Source organism: Natator depressus, chromosome 11 (assembly GCF_965152275.1).
Source record: "Natator depressus isolate rNatDep1 chromosome 11, rNatDep2.hap1, whole genome shotgun sequence".
NCBI classification, from domain to species: domain Eukaryota; kingdom Metazoa; phylum Chordata; order Testudines; family Cheloniidae; genus Natator; species Natator depressus.
The window spans coordinates 62,907,664-62,929,314 of record NC_134244.1 but is presented as its reverse complement, the minus strand read 5'-3'; the positions used below and the strand labels follow the sequence as shown (position 1 = coordinate 62,929,314).

Genomic DNA, 21,651 nt, shown 5'->3' with positions numbered 1-21,651 from the left:
CAATAATAATCCCCATCTCTCATCTATGTTTGTTTTCAAAAATTGCTGGATGTGGTTCTGATTGTTCTTTTAGTGTTGTGGTTTTTACATTACAGCTAAACATGGAAGAAATTGCCATTGGAACGGCTAATGATACAATGGAATCTGTTGTACACGTTAACCTACTTTTGACTCTCTTTTTAGGGACCCACTCAACTCCCATTGAAGTTTGAGATGACTCCAGTTGACTTCAAAAGGAGCTGGATTGGGCCTTCAATATTTCATTAATTTTCTTTGTCAATTGCATCCAACTTATCAGAATCACTGTGTATATGCACACAAACACATGTAAACATTCCTAGACAGGAAAAGGCCTTTTGAGGGAGTGATGATCATCGTAGTTAGACAAGTAAAAGATCTATTAGAATAAATCACTAACTTCGTCCCACTGCAATGGCAGGATAATGTCCTCAATAGAGGACTATCTAATATCAAACAGATACTGTACATGATCAATACCAACAGGGGAAGTGGTAAGGATCTGTATGGCTATGAATATCACTGTGATTTGAAAAGATAGGATAGTAGTCCTTAAAGTTTATCGTAATGTGCTCTATAAAGTAGGGATTGGCTATCGATAGAAGTTAACAGTGGGATCACTCTCAACTCTGCCTTCTCCAAGAGTTGGCAATGGAAATTCCAATAGAGGGTTTCAGATTCAAATAACAATTAAAATGCACATAAGAGAGAGGAATAAAACCATTTAAAGAAGGGCAGAAAGAAAGCACATCTAAGCTGCGTGCTTTGTTTTTCAGGTATCAAAGCAAGCCAAAGAGTTCCTGGAGTACGTGTACGAGGAGCCGCTAATTGACATCCAGCAGGAAAATCCCATGTTGTACAGACATGTCGAGCCACTGGCAACTGTAGTCCGTCTGAGACAGCAGCTGAGATCTCTCCGAGCCTATTTGTTCAGCTGCAGAGCAGCAGTGGCAGAAGACCTGCGCAGGAGGTAAGCACCACGGACAACATGCAGCACAAGATTCCTGTTGTCCTGCCTCTTCCTTGTCTGCACATGTTCAGCCCTCGCTGCCTCCTCTTGGTTCCCATGATCCAATTCATAAGCCATTACCCATTGTGAAAGCCAGCTGCGCTGTAGTTGTCACCAGAGGCTTTTTTATACAACGAGATTGTCTGCTGCCATAGGAAAGCCTGTTCCAGTGATTCATGCGGGCTGACTGCAGAGCTTGGGTACCTAAAGTCATTCCTCCCATAGGATCATGCTGCTTCTCCTCAGTGGTGCGTCTGAAGCTGAAAATACACAATTATCTCAGGCCATCACTGCGATAATGGAAAGTGTGTGATTTGGGTAATGTCGGTTCCTCCTTTCCTATTGATTTTTCCTCAAAATAAAGTGGGCAGATTGCAATCCACAAGTTTATTTCTCAAAGGCACAATTCATTTTAAAACATGCAGCATCTTAGTCCACTCTAGCTGCTGCTGATCTTCTCCAAACAGCTCTGAAAGACAAACAGCCTCTTCAAATCCAGCAGCAGATCAACTGTAGAAAGGCCAACTTTGTTTTTACCCTGGATCTCCTGAAGAAAGGGGCTGGAGGCCTGTTTTGGATCTTTTTTTTTTTTTTTCCCCCCCCTGTGAGGTGAATGAATCCAGACAAATGCAACTGGCTTGTTGGAACATGCATCTCTTATGTATCTGTATTTTTCACATCTGCTAGTAAAACAAATCTGTCACCTTCATTAGAAACATGGCCGTTTTGAAATGTTCAACTGCCAAAGGGAGGGAAAGTAAATGGAGGGCCTGTCCCACTCCCTGTATTGTGGATACATGTTTTTGAGGATGCAGAGGGTTGGTGTAATTTGCCGTGGGGGTTTGCACTGGCTTCTTTATCCCAGGAATGGAAGCGAGGTGGTGATTGCTATTCATTAGATAACCTATATGTCACTGCCTTGAATAATTACATAAAGTACAGCTAAGCAAAGGGGGGCAAAGTTCTAGAGAGCAACAGGTGAGTTCCTAGATTAAACCTATTGTGTGTAAATATTTGTGTGTATGTGTTGTGGAATTGAGCGGCAACACACAGACTCGCTTCTTCAACTTTCGGGGAGCCCATCTGCAGGATTTTTAAAATTAAACCTATTTTCTCTGGCTCTTGTGCACAGTATTATCACTTTGGCTGTCCTCAGGTACAGTTGTAATATCGGTCCTATTTTCTCTCCTTCAATTACAATAAAACTAAAAGGAGAGCAGCTGACAGAGACTGGAGAAAAGTGGCTGAAAAGAAATTACGGCTTTTGATTAATGCTGAATGCTCTGATTAAAACAGCGAGGAGGAGGTAGGAAAGACTGTAGAGAGTGTCGGTGAAGAGAGTGAAAGAAAACAGATCAAAGGAGAAGTGAACAAAGAAAACCAATGGGGCCAGAGGAAATGGGACGAAGGGGAAAGCAAGGAGGCTGGAGGAGGTACTTTGAGCTGGAGCTGATGGAAGGAGATGAGAGGAAAGGGTCCAAAGGGACTGAAGAGGCATTCAAGGGACTAGGACAAAGAGAGAATTTGAGAAAATAAGAATTGAGGGGAACTACCAAGAGGCCAAAAGGGGAAGACTGAAGAAATAGAGGCAGCTCAGGAGATGGGGTAGGAAAGACAGGCAATATAGAATTCGTCAGGAAATGTAGAAAAGGTGCGAGGCTTTAGAAGAAAAGGGATGACAAAAAAAATACCATAAAACTCTTATACCAGTAAGTAATCAAAATGAGTAAAATGTAAGGTAAGGTGCAGCTCTGTGGCTAGACAGAAAGGAGAAGACGAAGGAGGACAGTAGGTAGGATATGTCTGCCATCTGTTGTATGGTGGTTTCCTGGCGATACACTGTCAAGCTGCAGCTGAAGGCACATTCCCTACAGCAGAAGGAAAAGCCCTGAGTAGCATACGGTGCTAATAAATGAGAGGGAGGGGAAAGGATGGGTCGGAGACACACTCCCTTTCCTTACTTACAGACCTCTAGACTCCCAATGATTAAAACAGAGAATTTTGATGGGTGTTTTATGACAGTTCTTGGGTGCCCTGTTTTCCGTACGCTCGCGATGACATAAGCCTGAGTTAAGCTTGGTCTTCTAGCGCTGCCTGAAATTCCCATTCCTCTCTCCCCATGACCTATATATAATACACAGCTGAGAGAGGAGCACCATGGCTGGGGGCTGGGCTTGTGGCTAGATCTTTATGCACAGTCCTTGTCTCTTGCTCCTCGTTATAGGGAAGAGTGTCCAGTTTGGTAGGAACTTGTGGGATGCTCCAAAAGCCATAGAGCGACCATTTCAAAGACACAAAGGGCAGGTATGTGCCCAACTCCCATTGAAAGTCTATGGGAGTTGGGTGCCTGACTCCCACTTGTGGAAGTCTCCAGCAGAGTGATTTTGGCACCAGGTTAGTCCCTGGTGGCCTACCCGAAGGGGCTGGACCGATTTGGAGAGGAAAACAAGGCTGAAGCAGCACCACCTTGCAGGAATCGTGTTCCAGGACCTTTATTCTGAATATGTCGCATCCCAGTATGCAGACCCCATGGCTCAGCATAACAGCTGGACAGAGAAAATGAGATCTGTTCACAAAGAAAACGTGATTTAAATTAGCCATCAGCTCATCACATGGGCAAGGTACAAGGAAAGGGGAGTTTAAACAACTGTGTGAGCCAGTGCTACTAAATTTAGTGCTGTTTCCTAGTCAGAATTTAAAGGGCTGGGGGAGAGAATCCAGAATCCAGTTATCTGTCCTGTTCCAAAGGCATTCTTTTCAGCTTGATCTTCACCTTAGTACATGGCTGGCTATTAATCACTGGCAAGTGAGCACAGCATCTTGAAGACCTGTCAGAACCATATAAACAGACTGAAACAAACTGTTAATATTGCTGTCTAGAGAGAACTAAAAACAGACTGATTAATCGTATTGGCACCTTGCTGCTTGTGGGACACTGATAGCCTTCCTTATTAGGGAAAGAGCAGATTGCTCTGGGGTGTTCTATCATTATCATCATCATTTTTTAAGTCTATCTCTTCCTCTTGAACCCAGATCTCAAACCCAAGATGGCAATTAATTTCAGAGTTCTCTATGTCCTCCATGAAGACTACAATGTTTACAGTGCTTACAAGTCACCGTTTCTGAAGAATTCCAGATGGCTATAAACCAGTTTAGCTCAGGACCTAGTTGACTTAAGTGTGGAAACGTTATTTATAATGCCTGGTATACATAGGTACTTTGGGAACTTTGTAAAACTTGGCTTTCCGCAGAAAACTCAGGGCTGAGTCGCACTGTGAACTCTAAGGCAAGTGACTAAAAAACCAAAGAATAGCTAAAGATCTCGGAAGATGGTGGTTCAAGGTGCAGGGAACTGGCAGCCCTTATTGTCCTTAAGAATTCTAGTTCACTTGATGGACTCCGGCAACAATGGTGGCTGTTTGGGTGGTAGTTCGAAGCAGACTTTAAAGGCATACGAGAAGATAAAACAATAAAGGAAAACAAGTTTGGCTAGACCCATTAGGCCAGATCCTCAACTGGTGTAAATTGAGTCATACCAGCTGAGGATCTGACCCATTGTCTCTATTTCATAAGGGATATTGCTACGGCCACTTAGCTGTGGCTGTCCCCTCCATATAACAAAATCGAATGTGCCTTTCCTGTTTTTAACTGAACAGGTTTATCTATTTGGGGTTGTATTCGATGCATGCGCACTGTCAGTTCCTGGGGGAGAAACAAACCGGACTTAAATCTAGTGTTTGTGTAGAACTGATGCAAGCTGCAGTTGTATAGCTCTCCCAACAGTCTTCTGCTTGCAGTATTACCAGAGAACGCAAACATACAAAGTGGAAACAGTGTATCTGGTGCCGAGGGGAGAGGAGAGGAGCTCTTGTCCATTAAACAGGTGATGCAATGTATGTGAACATGTAAATTGAAGGAAGCATCCTTCTTTTTTTGTGTATTCCTCCTTTAAGTGTGGAGGAGTTTCCTTGTCTCTCGTAGATATAAGAAGGGCTTGTAATTTTAACCACTATAGTCTCTTTTCCTACTATTCTGGCTTAATGGAAGGCTTCTTGGTGAAGGAATTATCACAGAGTTTGTTTTTGTTTTCACAGTCTCTGGCTCTGCAACAGGTCCACCTATCCCTTAGCATTTACCTCAGTGATTTCCATCTGTAAACACATGCTCCTTCTGCATGGAGGTGAAAGACTAAGCAGAATTCTGCATGTAATCACTTGTCCCCTCTACAGGACTGTAGTTTTCTATTAATTTCATGACAGAGTTTTATATTAGTTTAACCTGACACTGGTTGCTTTACGTAGAGCACATTACAGAGAGATGGAATTAAAGCTCGCTGTTGCAATCAGGTTAAGAGCACATTTCCAGTGCCACAAATATGTACCCCTAACTAATACTTTCAGCTCTTCGCAGAACAAGAACCCAAACCCACTGAAGCTGAAAGAAGAATTCTGTCATTTCGTATGATGAGGCCTTAGAAATAAATATCTCTTTTTGCCTCAGAACTAGATTATTTTCAAAATATTTGCATTAAGCATTTCAAGTTGTTGCTAAGAAACTGGCACAAATATTTCAGAGGATAACAGAATCCTTTCATTCACATAGCATCTTTGAGTCCAGACATGATGTCTAATGCAATCTGTCACCCTCTGTCAAATAGATTAGTAATATTAGGAGTCTAAAATGATTTAGCCTTGTTTCTTCTGTTTAAGATAGATTGCTTTAGAAATACCCCACTTAGATTCCAAATTGTGTTTTCATTAGCTGGGAGCACTACTTGAAATACTAGCTCTGCCCACATTCACCCTAATTTGATCACTTGAGAGTCTGCTTGCGGCAAACTCCAAGTACTCCAAATTGCACCTGAAAGAACAGAGGATACCTCATTGCTTGTCATTTCATTTTAAGGTGGCTGGAAGATCTAAGCAGATAAAAGGTGGAGCTATTTAATTCCAAGTAGAAACTGTCTGTCCCGAACTATTTCTCCTCATTCTGTTCTAAAAATCAATAATGCTTTGTTCCTTCATTTGATTTATAGTAATTCTTAAGTTTCATAGTATTCTCATGATCTTACTTACCTTGAAGAGAAGAGTTTGGGAACTTCTGCTCTTAAGTAAAAAACGTTATGTCCTCAAGCAGGATTTCAGGTAAACACCAAAAATATAATTTTCATTTGTCCAGTCTTACCTGTGTGTTGATGGGGAACCTGGCTACTAATTTCAAAACAAGTATGAAGTGCATGTCTTCTTTTCCTCCCAGAGCATCTTTGCAGTCACGAGGAAGACAGCGTCGCTATTTGTTCCGGTCCATGGTTTGTTCCTCCATTAAGCCCAACCTGGCCATATCCCTGGGTATGATGTCCCGCCATCTAGTCGGTGGTCAGCCTCTAAGTCAGACTTCGTTGTGTTTGCATTATTTTCTTTGGCCTCCTGTCACCTGTTTCTCTTCAGCAGTGTCCCCACCATCTTAATCTTTTCAACTGTAGCCAGTCCTGTGCCTTGATTTCACATCTTATTTTCTTTCTAACTTCATTTGTCTTTAAATCATTCCATTTTATACCTTCCATCTTTCGCGTAACGCTTTTTTACTACTTCTGCTTTCCCAGCAGTTTTGGCTTGTTTACACTTTTTCCTGTAAAGTTCTTGTTTCCTTGCTTGTCCAGTTTTTCCTTGTTTGCTAACGCCATCCAGTAACTTCCTCTCCTGTGTTTTGTATTGCTTCCTCAAATATTTCCCATCTAATAAGTAGTGAGATTTATTCATCATTAAGGCTACGATTTAGTCATGGGTATTTTTAGTGTAAGTCATGGACAGGTCACAGGCAATAAAAAAAATTTCACGGCCCATGACCTGTCCATAACTTATACCATAAATACCCATGACTAAATCTTAGAGGAGGAGCATTGCTGGGGAGGGGCCAGGGGATGCTGTTGCAGGCAGAGGCCTGGGGCCAGCAGCACTAGCTGCCGAGCAGCGGCTGCTCCAGACACCCCCAGCTCCGCCCCCCCGCCGCAGCTCCAGCCAGCCCGGGACCACTGCTGGGGGCCGCCCAGCAGTGACTGCTCTGGCCACCCCTGGTACCGCTGCTCATGCGGTCCCCGGGGCCAGACGCATTGGCCACTGCTCGGACAGTCCCTGGGGCCAGCTACCCAGGACCACCCAAGCAGCTGTTGGTGCAACTGGCCCCGGGGCCGCCTGAGCCGCGGCTAGCTGCACTGGCTGTGGGGCCGCTCTAGCAGCAGCTGGTGTGGCTGTTCCTGGGGATTGCCTGAGCAGGTCCTGGGGTCAGCTACACTGGCTGCTGCAGAAGTCATGGAATTCGTGGAAAGTCATGGAATCCATGACTTCTGGGACCTCCAGGACAGACACGGAGCCCTATTCATCATCACAAAATAATGACCTGAAACATCCTCCAAGCATCACCTTGTATGCCTCCCTCACAGAGCTATTAACTTATCAGGATCAAATTTGGCTCCTGTTGTACCCATCTTTTAGTTAATCTTCATCTTTCCCATTAGTAGTTCATGATCACTGCCACACTCGGCGCTTCTATAGATGCTAATGTCCAACAGTGACTCTCTATGCCTTTCACTGATGGTAATTGATCAATCTAGTTTTTGATTTGATCATCTGGTGAGTCCCCTGTAACCTTGTGCACATCTTTGTGAGGAACCGAGTCCTGCCAATAATCAGATTGTGCATCGCACCGCGAGTTCATAACCTTTTCCTATTATCGTTTGTTGTCCCAAAGCCGGGTGGTCCAGCATTATTCATTTACTTACCCTGTCTGCTACCAACTTTTCCATTTGTATCTCCCATTATCAGAATACTGTCACAATCAGGAATCTCATCTACAATGCTATCTGCTGATATAGTGCATTCCTCTCTTCCTCTTCTGCTGCTTCGGTTGGGACATAATGCAGATCACAGTTATGTATGGTTTATTGTAGGCATTAGTAAATGTTGCTATGACAATCTGCTCAGACACTGGTTTCCAGCTGTTCATTGAGGTAACTGTTCTCTTGTCCACTATTACAGCAATCCCATCCCTATGCTTCATTTGCCCACTTGTCTGTCTGGTGTAAAGGAAATTCTAGTTTCTGACAGTCTCTAGCCAGTGTATCTCCTGTATGGTAGCAAAGGAAACTTGTAACTCCTCCGCTACTAGCTCAGTCTGGGCTAGAGCAAATAGATTTCTAACACTCCAGCTTGCAGTGGGTGTAATAATGGTTAGCCATTATCTGAAATCAATGACAGTTTCCATTTGCTAAGCCTGATGGGCCTGGTCAAAATCCATATAAATCAGTTTGGTTTGCCTTACTGTTTCTAAAACAAGTGAGTTTCAGATGTAATGGATTGCTAGGCCAATCCACATCGTACACCGACATATTTTGAAATACATCTAACCATCCTTACCTATGAAATATATCCAGGGATTGGTGGTTTCTAAAAGATAATTAGACAAAATACTTGTAGGCGGTATGTGTCCAGTATGGACATCCTCTAGAACTCAACAACCATGAGTCAGTCCCCTCTAAATCATGAGAGTGGCTTAAAAATCATGAGATTTAAATAATAAATTTGGGACTTTATTTGCCTTTTGTTTTTTAAGTCTTCAAGGTTCACATTGACCAGCTTTTCTCACAGACTTTCATTTAAGTTGAGCTTCTCCCTTAATAACACGACTGCGGGAGCTGGGGCTTTCAGAACACCACATAGCTAAAGACTCACAGTAGAATCACAAGAGTTGGCAATAGGGAAAAACACCACACTTTCCTTAACCTGTACCTTAATTTTATTGACAAATTGCACTCCAGATGAATTGTGACATAAAATCTAACAAAAAGACCCCGTGCATCTGCTTGGAAGCCTAATGCAGTTCTTTACCCTGCATGCATATTTGGGATGAGTGGAAATTAACTTAAATTCTCCTGTAATTGTTCAGGTTAAATAAGACTACTGAAAAATTTGACACAGTGTGATTGAGAACAGAATAAGATCTACCTTGCGTCATGTTAAAAAAATTTTTCCTCTGCCCACTATTATTCTCACATTTTAAGGGTTTTCAAACATCTATTAGGAAAAATAGGTCCTAGGAATCACACTTTTTCCTCTTAATCCTCCTCCCTGCTTCCGCTCCCCCTCCTCATCACAGAGATCTGGAAATGGTTTAAGTTCCATAAGGTCAAAAAATTCTAAACTTGGTCAAATAAGACACTTGTGGCTGGCATATGAAATAGTGATGCCAATCTATTTTTTCTGCCTTCTTTGTGGGCTTCTTTGGTACAAAAGGGCTTGATTGTGCCCATCTGCCACCTAACTTGATTTCTTTTGATTGCAGTGTGAAATGAAGAGTTTGCTCTGCTTATCACATTTGTACTTCAGTTAGAGTGTCAGGTTGGGGCAGATTAATTTGCTGTAGCTTTAGCAGAGCTGTCAGGGTATTTAAACCAGTGGAGAAAAATTACTGGAGCTGATGATAAACAGACTTTAAATGCAGAGCGATTACTTACTGCTAACAAAGCACCCTGGCTACAAACACAGCAACTTTGCCTAAATGCAAAAAGCAAAAACTTATCAGTGATTCTATTTCCAGAAGGACATTACAAGATAAGCTTTTGTTTGTGCAGATACTTACCTGATAAGATCACACCAAGGGCAGGGATGAAATGTCTTGCATGACTGGTGCTCTGCAGATTATAGTGTTGTAAAAAAAAAAATCACCAATTGGGAAACTTAGAAGACTGCATAGAATGCTAACTTATTCCCTTCAGTTGGAGCTAACCGTCTCCTAAGGTTTGCTTTCCTTGCACTGACTGCTTTTGTTTCGAGCACGTTATGGTAAAACACTGTGGAGTCTTTTAAACCAACAGGACTTCTGATTTCATTGTTCTCGGGAAGTGGCAAATCTAAAAGACTTGTTAACATTGAACTTATGTTGTACGCCGCAAACTTAACCGTGACTTACGATCCAGTTACAACACAGCAGTCCTCTGGTGCAGATAAAAACACAGTTCCATCTTGCAGTGTAGATGAGACTGAACTGTCTCTCCAAATTATCTAAAAGCATAGGACAAGTTTTTTGGGTGCTGCTGCACTCAGATACTGCTTGCCTTTCAGGTATCCCAGGGTCAGATCCCGAGGCAGCAGGAGATCAGGTCTTTGCTGTGGTGAGCCCCAGGACGTGCTGATGTGGAATTTGCCACCTGTCTCCTCATCTCTATTCTGGTCTCCCCACTTTTGAAAGCTGAGTGAAAAGGACATAGTCAATTAGAATTTTTTTTAATTGACTACTTTTTTTTAATTCCTATAGAGCACCCTTTAAAGTGGGATGACCTGAATATTTTGATATTCCTTTCACCATCATTTTATAAGAGTTTTTAACCACTCCCATTTTTGATGTTTGTAAAGAATCTTTATGTCCAGGGAGAAAATAAGAGCTCTGAACTTGCGAAGATCCAAGCCCATGCTTCAGTCTTTGCAGGACTGAGATGTAAGTGACCTACACAGGAGCAATGAAACAGACTATATCCAAAACACTGTTACATACACAAAGCAAACATCTGTCACTAACTTTTTATTAATGCAAAGTTGCAATAAAATGTGAACATGCTATGATGTACATTACTTATTGTTCAGGATCAGGTAAATATTCAAAGAACCTAGTTAAAGATTCTGGCTTGCTGGCTGCCAGAAGCCCTTCTCTTCTGAGTACTCTAAAAAGGGTGACCCTACTGGGTCAGACCAAAGGTCCATCTAGCCCAGTATTCTGTCTTCCGACAGTGGCCAATGCCAGGTGCCCCACAGGGAATGAACAGAACAGGTAATCATCAAGTGATCCATCCCCTGTCACTCATTCCCAGCTTCTGGCAAACAGAGACTAGGGACAGCATCCCTGCCCATCCTGGCTAATAGATAATGTAGATCCTTTTCACTAATTTTTTTCAGGTATAGCCATCTCTGCCATTATGTGTTGTCTCTATAGAAGGTGCTCAGTTTTGAGGGAGAAGTGTGATTTTTTTCAAGTTGATGGTGGTGGACTTCTTAAGATTGCTTCTTTTAGTTCAAAAATGTTAGTTTATGAATATGATCTGTGTTGACCCTATATTTTATTCTTCCCCATTCACTCTTCCCCCACCCTTCTATTTGTATTAAAACCTCATCAGTTTGTTTTCAGTGCTTGCGTTTTAATAAGGATGGTGTTGTTTTTGCCTTGATTTAATTGTGGAGCCCCCTAGCACCTGAGCAAGGAGGGAATGACACGTCGTACAAGACAGTTTAATAAACTAAAGCATTTTGGAAAGTAGTTTCACAATCAGAATTTAAACAATTTGCCGAATGGACGTAGTGCAGCCCCACTGTTGGATCTCCCTTGTGTCGTCGTATGCTGCACCAGGTGCTTGAAACCACCCCCAGTTCAGCTCCAACACGGTCACAGCACATTTGTTTAAAACTGCCCAGTGCGCGGACTGTGCCGCCCACTTTTAAACCCTTTCGTAGGCTGCAGCCTCCCAGGTGGAGTGCCCTCAACCCTTCTCGGCTTCGGTGGGATTTGAGGGTGTCCCACGCTCCACACAGGACATTCTCGGCCCCTCGAAGGCTCGGGTTCTGCCATTTTCTAATGCGGTCTGCGGTGCTGCTGCGGATGCAGGCATTAGCTGCCCAGCTGTTCGTCTCCAGCCCGATTCAACAAGAATACATTTCTATCATCAATAGAGAGATCGGACAAATATGAAACCAGACCATCTTTCTTTTCCATGGCCCAGTTTCTATGGTAATGGAAATAAATGCTCCTCTCACTTGAGCACCTCTTCACATGCTCATGGCATTATGTTGTTGTGTGTGTGTCTTAGTCTTTCTCTCAAGATGGAATTGGGAGGAAAGGGTGGTATTTCGCTTTCTCTCCAGCACTGGCCACTGGCACATAACAGTAAGCACATTAATTTTGGAGTGTAAATTGCAAAGTAATCCATGACCCAAAAAAGGGAGATGGGAACAGGAAAGGAATGTCTGTCACCTTGGCCTCAATTGGCTGAGGTCACCTTAAATAATGAAATACTAGTAAGTGGAGTCAGTCCTCACTTTGGTTTTTATTACATGTCTGTTATCACATGTGAGAGAGTGTTTATAGGACATAAAATGTTGCCCATACTTCAGGGATCTTATGACTACTCATTGATATCAGTCATTGACAACTACTGTCTAACAGGGGGTTCAGACTTTGACTTTCAATAACCTGAAAAATACAACCTTTCAGTAGCTAATTATTTTTCTTAGCAGAAGCAGTGCTGTAAAGACTTCAACACACAATACAGTTCCTGCCAATGTTATTACTGTGTTGACTGCCTGCCTGCGTGATCAGAAGAATACGGTCGGGTGTGTTAATAAAATAAATTCTAGTTAGACTGAAATGTTAGTTGGTTCAAAATGCTGACTTCTTAGTGATCAGTTTTATAATCTCCTACGGACAAGTCCAAAGCGCAGTGTTATCTTTGGATTTAGTTTTTGGAAAACGTTTTTGTGGCTGGCCCTTAACCTGTAGCTGAGGGACATATAGGGATTACTTAGCCCACAACTGAAATGTGTTTATCTCTGGTAAGCTGAACACACCTGTCTGTGCAACAGTTTAGGACAGGAAGTGAAGAATACCCTATCCATATGAAACTGCAGATGAGAATTAGGTAGATAGGATATAATTCCTTCAGCTGAAATATAGCTAGGACATATCCCTATTTGAGAAGAGTGCTGTGGAATCTTTAATAGCCACAAATGGTCAAAACCGTGGTTTTACAACTTGTCCAAAATATTGAGGCTAAACATTTCAAAGCCGCCTAGGGAATTTAGATACCACAATTTCCATTAATTTTAATCCAAGCCTCTCCTAAACATCTTGGAAAATCTCAGCCTAAAATAACTGTTTATGAGAACCAATAGAGCAAAATTAAATGAGGAGGTTTTATTATTTTTTGGATTCGCTGATGTTTTGATTTCCAATCTTTTGGCTTGATTTGTCCAGAAATTGCAGTTGGTACAAGATACTGTCAACCAACTGCTGTTTTGTCCAGATCTATATTTGTCTCTGTTTCTAAAATCTCTTCAGTGGCTTCCAGTGTAATTTCTAATGGATTTTATGTTGTTGTTAAAGTTCTTATCAGCCCCTGAATACTTTTCACCTGTGTTTTCTTTGGGTTTATAATTGCTGTTTTGGTTCATTTCATTCCATTGTCACACCCCAATCTGTCATAGAACCTTGCATTGTACTTTTATTAACGAACCCCACCAAGAATTCTTTCTTCTTCTTCTTCTTCATCATCATTAGAGCTTTGCCCTCCAGCTGTAGGTCCGTGGATGTATTTTTGGTTTTGTATTTGCTTTGCAATTCGTGCTGAAAGCAACAGACTTTTGCAAAATAGTTGCCTTCATTGCAGGATTGACTCAGTATATCCCTTGCGCAGGACACCTTTGCATTGCCTTCATGCTGATCGCAGACCAATCTGATGTGCCGTTTGTTTCCCTTTGCAGTCTATCTTGGTATGTATTTTTAATTAGATGCATTTCAGTTCTCTCCCTGCTTCTTACCATTTCCATGTGAGAAGCACAGCTTTCACTAGCCCTGCAAATATTCACAGATCTTTGCAAAGTCGAGTCTGTTTCTTATAATAAGTAATTCAGTCGCTAATTAGTCCATTTATTGTCTGCTCAGACTCACAAGACTTCATGACACAGATCTGTAACAGAAGGGTCCATGGTCTTACCTAACATCTTGTTTCTTGTAAGGAAAATTTGCCTTTCCTAAATAACATTCTTGAGTAGTTCACAGGATTCTTAACATTTTTGAATGACTTTGTCTAGTAGCTTGTTTTTCCTTCGTGCTCCCACTAAATCACTGGAGCTCTCTAGTGCTCCTGGACCTCCCATGTGGAATGGAAGGTTTCACCCTTTCTGATTTCCCACAATACATCCTGCTTTAAAAGTGTGGCAGTCATCTCCACCAGTTCTCTGTGCCCCATTGCCTTCCAGACTGCAAGATTTAGGCAGCTCAATCGATCCGTTCTTGCCAAAGTTGTTTTCTTCTAATGCTACGTAATAATGGTGTGATCCATAGGAGTACAAGAGCTTGGTCTTTATTTCCCATCCCCAGTCACCCACCATGGGGCAGGAGTATGAAGGGTTATTTCCCTGTCAAATGATCTTGATCTTTATCCACTGACCGCACTGGCCACTGTTTGCAACTCCTTGATCCTACTCAGTTGATACCAGTCTTCACCCTTCCCTGAACACCGGAGGGTAAACCCTGCATGAAACCCATGAAAGTCTGTTGTAAAGTAGAGATGGACTTGAACGAAAACTCCGTATTTGCACACCCCTATCCATTGACTAAGTGTGAATTTGGATCCCAATTTTACCCGGCACACTCCAGGGCTTCCACTGCTGCATAGCAATGTCCATACAGGACGTGACTGTGCTGCAAGCTGGTGCGCTGCAGATTCACATCCTGGCATGCCGGGCAGTAGCTTGTTGTATAGACAAGCCCCATGCCGGCTGTAATGTAACTAAATTGCAAAATGGGGAAACAAAAAGTAGACATAACGACACAGGTGAATGGATGAACTGTTTAATAATACCTGCTGTTACATAGCACTTTTCATCCATAGATCTCAAAGCACACTGTAAAGGTCAGTATGGTGATCCATATTTTATCGCTGGGGAAACTGAGGCTTGAAAGGTGAAGTGACTTGTCCAAGGTCACTGAGCAGGCCAGTGGCAGAGCCAAGAAGGGAACCCAGGTTTCCTGAGTCCCAGTCCAGGTTGATAGCCGCTAGGCAACATTGTCTCCCTGACTGCTTACTGACAGGTGACCTGCCCAGATCTGGCCTGGTAATCCAGTGGTAGTGTTGTGCCCTGTATCAGAGAGAGAGACCCACCTTATAGATTGCCTGTTCCTTGTCTCTGACTTCTCGGAGAAGGCCAAGTAAGAGACCATGACCAGAAATCATACCACGTCCCTAGGAAGGTAGTGCACAGCCATACCACTCGTTCAGAGCTCAGGTATGATTCATAAAAATGTAGCTTCACAAATTTACTACTTGTGATTTTCCGTTTTAATTTTTAGCGTGGGACATTTGAAGTGTGTATTTGGTCTGATTTGAAAATAAGGCCTTGTCTACATTAGAAAGTTTTACCACTCTACCAAGTATAATTTCAATAGTACAACTCCTGCTAGGTTGGATGAAATTATATTGGTTATGCTAGTGTTAGCTACTCCCGTAAGGGAAGAATAATTACTATAACCAGCATAAATCACCTTTATACCAGTATAACTGTATCCACACTGGGGCTTTTACTGGTTTAAAAAAAAATCACACCCCTAACCGACATAGTTATACGAGTACAACTTTTTAGTGCAGACCAGTTCTTTATTACCAAAGCCTCAGAAACATTGAATGATTTTTTTTTATTAGTCAACTCTTTGTTTGAAAGGCTTTTTCTTTCCACAGTATGAGGTTTCTACTTCTGTAACTATCATTGCACGTGCTTCCCTGACAGCTGTAGAAAAACTCAAGGGACTCCCACTGTATTAATTCTTTCCCTGGGAGAAGGTAAAGATGACAAATAAAAGAATATTGTCCAAGCAGCTGATGCGTGGGAGGGTAACATAACTCCAACCCCTAACTACCACTGTATCGAACATCAGTACTGTATAGAGTCCTTGGAAGAGAATGTACAATTTCCCAATGATGGCTGAAGAATTTGGAGGTCTTCCTGGTTTGGGAACTTTCCAGAGAAGAGTCTGTCTCTCAGAAGCTTTATGTCCACTCATATCTATTTCCCTCTTTTCAGAATCTTCCCCAGAGAATACCTCCTTCAGCAGATCCACCTGTATTCCCTTGCAGACCTACAGCAGGTAAGTTTCTTGCGCTGATTGTACCTTTCCTCTGTTTGCCCAGTAATTTCCCATCCTTTGCGAATGACAAGAATGACACGCTTTCCCCAGCTATTCATTGTGGTGGAGTTAGCTACACATCCCAATCTCTCGGAGGTTTGTCGTTTGGCATACAAATCTTGGCAAACATGGATGTTTCAGCGCCAAAACAAAGGTTTATGCCACGTGTGTGCATCCTGGAACCAGGAACAAGTCTCTGCAATCCTTATACAAGGAAAATTCCCTCTTCCTGAGTCAAGACAACAGGGTTTGGACAACACAAATAAGGGCTGGTCTACATTGGAAACTTACATCAGCACAGCTACATCTCTCTGGGGTGTGAAAAATCCACACTCCTGAGAGACATATCTACGCTGACCTAACCCCCGGCTTAGGCAGCATGAGGAATTCTTGCATAAATTCGTTACCTTCCCTGGGGGAGGTGGATTAACTACAGTGACAGGAAGCTCCTCCCGTGGCTGTAGTGAGTTTCCACACTGAAGGACTAAAAAAACACAGCTACCAGTGCCACTGTAGCAGTTTAAGTGTAGACATGGCCTAAGTTAGTCCCGATGGCGCAAGTGGATGTGTAACCAAAAGGAAGTACGTATGCATCATTGGAGAGATGGAGTGGAAACCTAGGTAGAGTAGCTGTGGGGCAAATGTTGGCCTGGCCTACACTGGGAAATTGAGGTGTGTTAACACAGTTGCAGAAGTATTAATGAGTGTGGTGTTAAACTCTCTGGGTAGCTCCAGACAAAGCAGGGTTAGCTTGTCCCAATCATCCCTCAAGAGTCTCTGTCTGTACTCATTGCTGAGTAGTGTTAATTGAAGCTGAATGGGGATCCTGAGCGCCAACTTGGATTGGGCCAAAAGAAATCTGATGAGGTTCAACAAGGACAAGTGCAGAGTCCTGCACTTAGGATGGAAGAATCCCATGCACTGCTACAGACTGGGGACCGACTGGCTAAGCAGCAGTTCTGCAGAAAAGGACCTGGGGATTACAGTGGATGAGAAGCTGGATAGGAGTCAGCAGTGTGCCCTTGTTGCCAAGAAGGCCAACGGCTTTAGTAGGAGCTGCATTAGTAGGAGCATTGCCAGCAGATCGAGGGAAGTTATTATTCCCCTCTATTCGACACTGGTGAGGCCACATCTGGAGTATTGCGTCCAGTTTTGGTCCCCCCACTACAGAAGGGATGTGGACAAATTGGAGAGAGTCCAGTGGAGGGCAACGAAAATGATCAGGGGGCTGGGGCACATGACTTACGAGGAGAGGCTGAGGGAACTGGGATTGTTTAGTCTGTGGAAGAGAAGAATGAGGGGGGATTTGATAGCTGCTTTCAACTACCTGAAAGGAGGTTCCAAAGGGGATGGATCTAGACTGTTCTCAGTGGTAGCTGATGACAGAACAAGGAGTAATGGTCTCAGGTTGCAGTGAGGGAGGTCTAGGTTGGATATTAGGAAACACTATTTCACTGGGTGGGTGGTGAAGCACTGGAATGGGTTACCTAGGGAGGTGGTGGAATCTCCATCCTTAGAGGTTTTTGAGGCCCAGCTTGACAAAGCCTTGGCTGGGATGATTTAGTTGGGGTTGGTCTTGCCTTGAGCAGGGGGTTGGACCAGATGATCTCCTGAGGTCTCTTCTAGCCCTAATCTTCTATGATTCTAACTCATACCTGCTTAAAGTACAGCTCTGCCTTGTCTCCACAGTTTTGGATGTGTTAGGCTTGGTCTACACTTAAAATGTAGGTTGGCATAGCTATGTTGCTCACATTCCTGAGCAACGTAGCTATGCCAACCTAACCCCAGCCATAGACAGAAGAATGCTTCCATCCACCTAGCTACCATTGCTCGGGGAGGTGGAGTTCCTACAGCGAAGGAAAAATCCCTTCCGTCGCTGTAGACAGCATCCACACTATGTGGCTATGCAGGCATAACTAAGATGCAGTAGTTAAGGCCTTGTTAGCACATGCCACCAAACACCTTCTAAGAGAACGCTTTTTCCTTAGCCCCACCAGCTACTGGATTATTCGCATCCTGAGGCAGGAAGACGCTGCTTTATGGCTTATCCCTTATGAATTTTTTATCCTGTCTAACGCACCTTTATACAGGGTCACTGCATCCGCACTAGGCGTCGTGCTGGTATAACTGCAGCAGGACAGAATCACACCCCTGCCTGATACAGTTATGCCAGTACAAACGCTATCTATAGAGAACAGATTCGGCATTTTTTGAAAATTCTACCGCTTTCAAAATCTGGATTCGGGGTGGATTTTGAGCACCACTTAGAACACCAGGGGTGTTTTGAATTGGGAGTTTTCATATGAGCCCATTTCTCATTTTCACTTTGCATTTCTTGCCTTTTCTACTTCAGAGTGGTCACCATAATGTTTAGATTGGATTTTGGTATTTCACTCCATTGTGTTCACTTTGCCCTAAAAGGAAAGGGGAGATTGCTTTAAAATGTAGGAATAACCCCTCAGGGAGTTTAACCCTTTAGTGTGACTAGTAATGTTTACATAGATTTGAGGCAGGAATTGTCTCTTTGTTCTGTGTTTGTATAGCACCCAGCACAATGGGGAGCTGGTCAGTGCCTGGGGCTCCTGGGTGTGATACAAAAAATGGGTTACCTTCTGATACACAACAAATGAATAATAATGAGGCAATTAACCAGACACGTGATTTAAAATCAGGCCATCTTGGGTTACTGTAGCCATCGATAATCAACCAGATGTGTCCCAATAATACACTTCTTTGCTTCAGTCTGTGCTAAACAAGCTAAACGGATGGTCTGCTATGCAGCATCCGTATTTCAGCCTGGGACAGATGGAATGACAAGAATTAGCTTGGCAATAGGAATTGAGGGGAGTTGGGAATCCAAGTTTTGTGTTGCAGCAAATACACAGCGACCCAAAGCTGAGGCAACAAGTAGTTTGTGGGCTGGTGCAGTTGTGGGATGGGACTAATTCCACATTTTTAAAAAAGCCAGTCATCTGAGGAATAAAACTGCTTTCGTGGCTTTTCAGGATTTGCTGCTGTCTCTTCTTTCATAATCAAACCATGAAGTCACAAGCTGCTTAAATCAGAAGTGTCAGTCTCCCTGGTGGGCCAGTCTATTCGCCCCCAGTGCCTTGTAAGCTGCTTAATCAGTTCCTAACATTGGCAGTAGAGATTTAGAAGCAATCAGCATTTTAGCAAAGTCCCTGTGGGAGTGGGGATGGGCAGGAGTCACAATGCAGCCATTTATTTAGCGGTTCCTTCCAACATATTTCTTTGTGTTTATTTGTATTTGCAATCTTCCTACCCCCCTTCCCCCGACTCCCCAAATTTATCATGGTTAGAAGCAGTGTAATTCAATTACTGTTTCTGCTGGGGTGGGTTAAATTGGATTTAGCTTTTAATCTAGCTGTATCCTTGTTGTCGGCCTGGAGAGTCTTTTCCTCATTTCAGAGTCTCTACATTTGAAATCAGGTTGCCTATTTCTGTCAAAGTGAAACCAAGATGGGGAGGAGAGAGACAGGATGGAGCTAATAGAGGAGCATTAGTGCCCTTAAAGACACTGTTTAGCCCCCATATCGTACTTTGCCATTGTTGCTGGTTGTTGGCTGCCAGTGTGTGTTTTTTTAAATGCCTGAATATTTCCCCTATTTTTGATTCCTCCCCTGCTCATTTCCTTATATCCTGGGATTGCTTTAACACTCTGCCCTGCTGTCATGTAGAATGTGTGTGTTGGGGGAATTAACCAAAAGGTTTATTAAAGGTTAATAGAAAGATAAGGCATGGTGAGTGAATTAGAAAAGCAGGGAGTGGTAATCTGCAGAAATAGTGCCCTCTCCCCCCAAGTGACTCCAAGCCATAGTCTGATGTATTTGCCCTGCAAAGGGCTCTTTAAAATGCCCAGAAAACAAGAAACCTCTCTCTGCTGGACAGCTGTGTTTTTATAAATGTGCTATCTGGGGGGCTGTTATTTGCACGCTGAATTTGAGGGTGCAAGAAGAGAGCTGAATGAAAATTCATTTTTGCCTGAGGTGAAGATGATGATGCACAATATAATTGAGAGGGAAATCTAATTTAAGACTCATGCCTGGTGCAGTGGGGGGTCCTGGTGTCTGACTTGTGCTTCTAGGTGCTACCACAGTACAAATAACAAACAGGCATCTTGATAGTAAGATTCCAGGATTGCCACTCTGTCTGCGTGGCTCCGTGTGAAGCGAAGGGAGCAGCTGCAACATGGTTGAGAGCTCTTTTTGTTCAGAATATCACCGGGTTCAGTCACCACTGGGATGTGTGGTCTCTACCGTCCATTTTTAAGTTCTCAGCCATTTTGACTTAACCCATGTACCCCCATGCTGTGTACAGCTGCAGTGAGGCGTGTCTCTATGCCCTGCCAAGAGTCCTGGAGCATTGTGATATCAGAGTTGACTCAACATATCCCCACCCTTACTGTACAGTTAATTTGTATGGAACGGTTTCATGGGTTGTATGAGGGAGACCACACAGAGAGTGTGAATTACTTGGCCCATCTGCCACTCTGTGTGTCCATCCGCCACCCACTCAAATCAACCCAGATCTCCCAGCACAATCCCCCGCCCGACACAAATCAGCACAACCACCCACACAACACCACATGACAACCCTGAACACACACAGTTCCTCACCACCTCACATGCACCTCATTCACCACCTGCAAAGATCAACATCAGTGTCCCAGCACAACCCCCCAAACACAGATCACTGCAGCCAGCATACACAGTAACCCCAAACACCACTCTGAAGCCCAGAATGTCTGTTGAGTCAGTGTGAAATGATGGAAGCAGCTGCAAACCTGCCTGAGAGCTCTTTTTGTTTAAACTATCACCAGGTTTCATCATCCCTGGGATTTGCTCTGTGTTACTGACCAGCTTTTAAGTTCTCAGCCATTTTTGGCTTTTTTGACACATGTGGCTTTACAAATTACACTTGGGTGACAGCCTAGGCTTCTGCTACTTGTAATTAGCTAATGGTGTGGGGGCTTTTATTGCTGTGATCCATAAGGATGGGGTGCTGGCCTAGTGCGGGAGGGCTTAGCCTAGGAAGGAAAACAGCCAAGTAATATGTCATTAGTTTTGGAAAGCTGCCAAACTCCTAATGGGATAGCGCTATGCTAGCACTTTGCTCATTCACAGACACAGCTAATGCAGAGGTGAGCAACCTGGCAGGCCTGCCCTTTAACCAAAGAGAAAACAGGTGATGTTCTTTATTCACAGAAGGATTTTTTTTTTAATCAAGTTCTCACAGCAAAACAGTGCCCCAGTTGATGACACCCAATCTTACAGCTAGCTTAGCCCAGCTACAGGAGCTTGGGCAGCATGTATTCTTAGTCTCTCCCCAAGCCTGATCTCTTCTTCATTGTTCGCACAGGCATTCACAGGCAAGATAACTAATTAAGAGCATTCAGATTTAACAAGCAGAAAAACAAAGTGTGACAGCTCACCTATTCTGCCCCATTGGCTAGGGTTGTGTTCCGCTCCAGCCATCACTCTTCATAAGCCCCTGAGTAATCTGGTGTGAGTCAGGAATGAGGCCTCTATTAAAACATCACTAAATCTCTGTTAGCTACTTTATCCAGGGCTATTCCAACCAATTAAAGACTTAGATAAGGGGACATTCCGGTAGTAAGTGGCAAATATTGACGTAAAATGTTATGATGATGATTTTTAGCAGAT

General features: G+C 43.2%; 1 protein-coding gene across 2 annotated transcripts in view; it reads left to right on the top strand.

Moving 5' to 3' along the window:
• The window catches only part of PLEKHM3 (pleckstrin homology domain containing M3), a 122,633-nt gene that overhangs the window by 57,881 nt on the left and 43,101 nt on the right, over window positions 1-21,651 (top strand). For both annotated transcript variants that reach the window (XM_074968020.1, XM_074968021.1), the window contains 2 exons: window positions 795-988; window positions 15,865-15,928. In XM_074968020.1, the coding sequence (XP_074824121.1) occupies window positions 795-988; window positions 15,865-15,928 (258 nt within the window). The remainder of the gene's footprint in view (window positions 1-794; window positions 989-15,864; window positions 15,929-21,651) is intronic.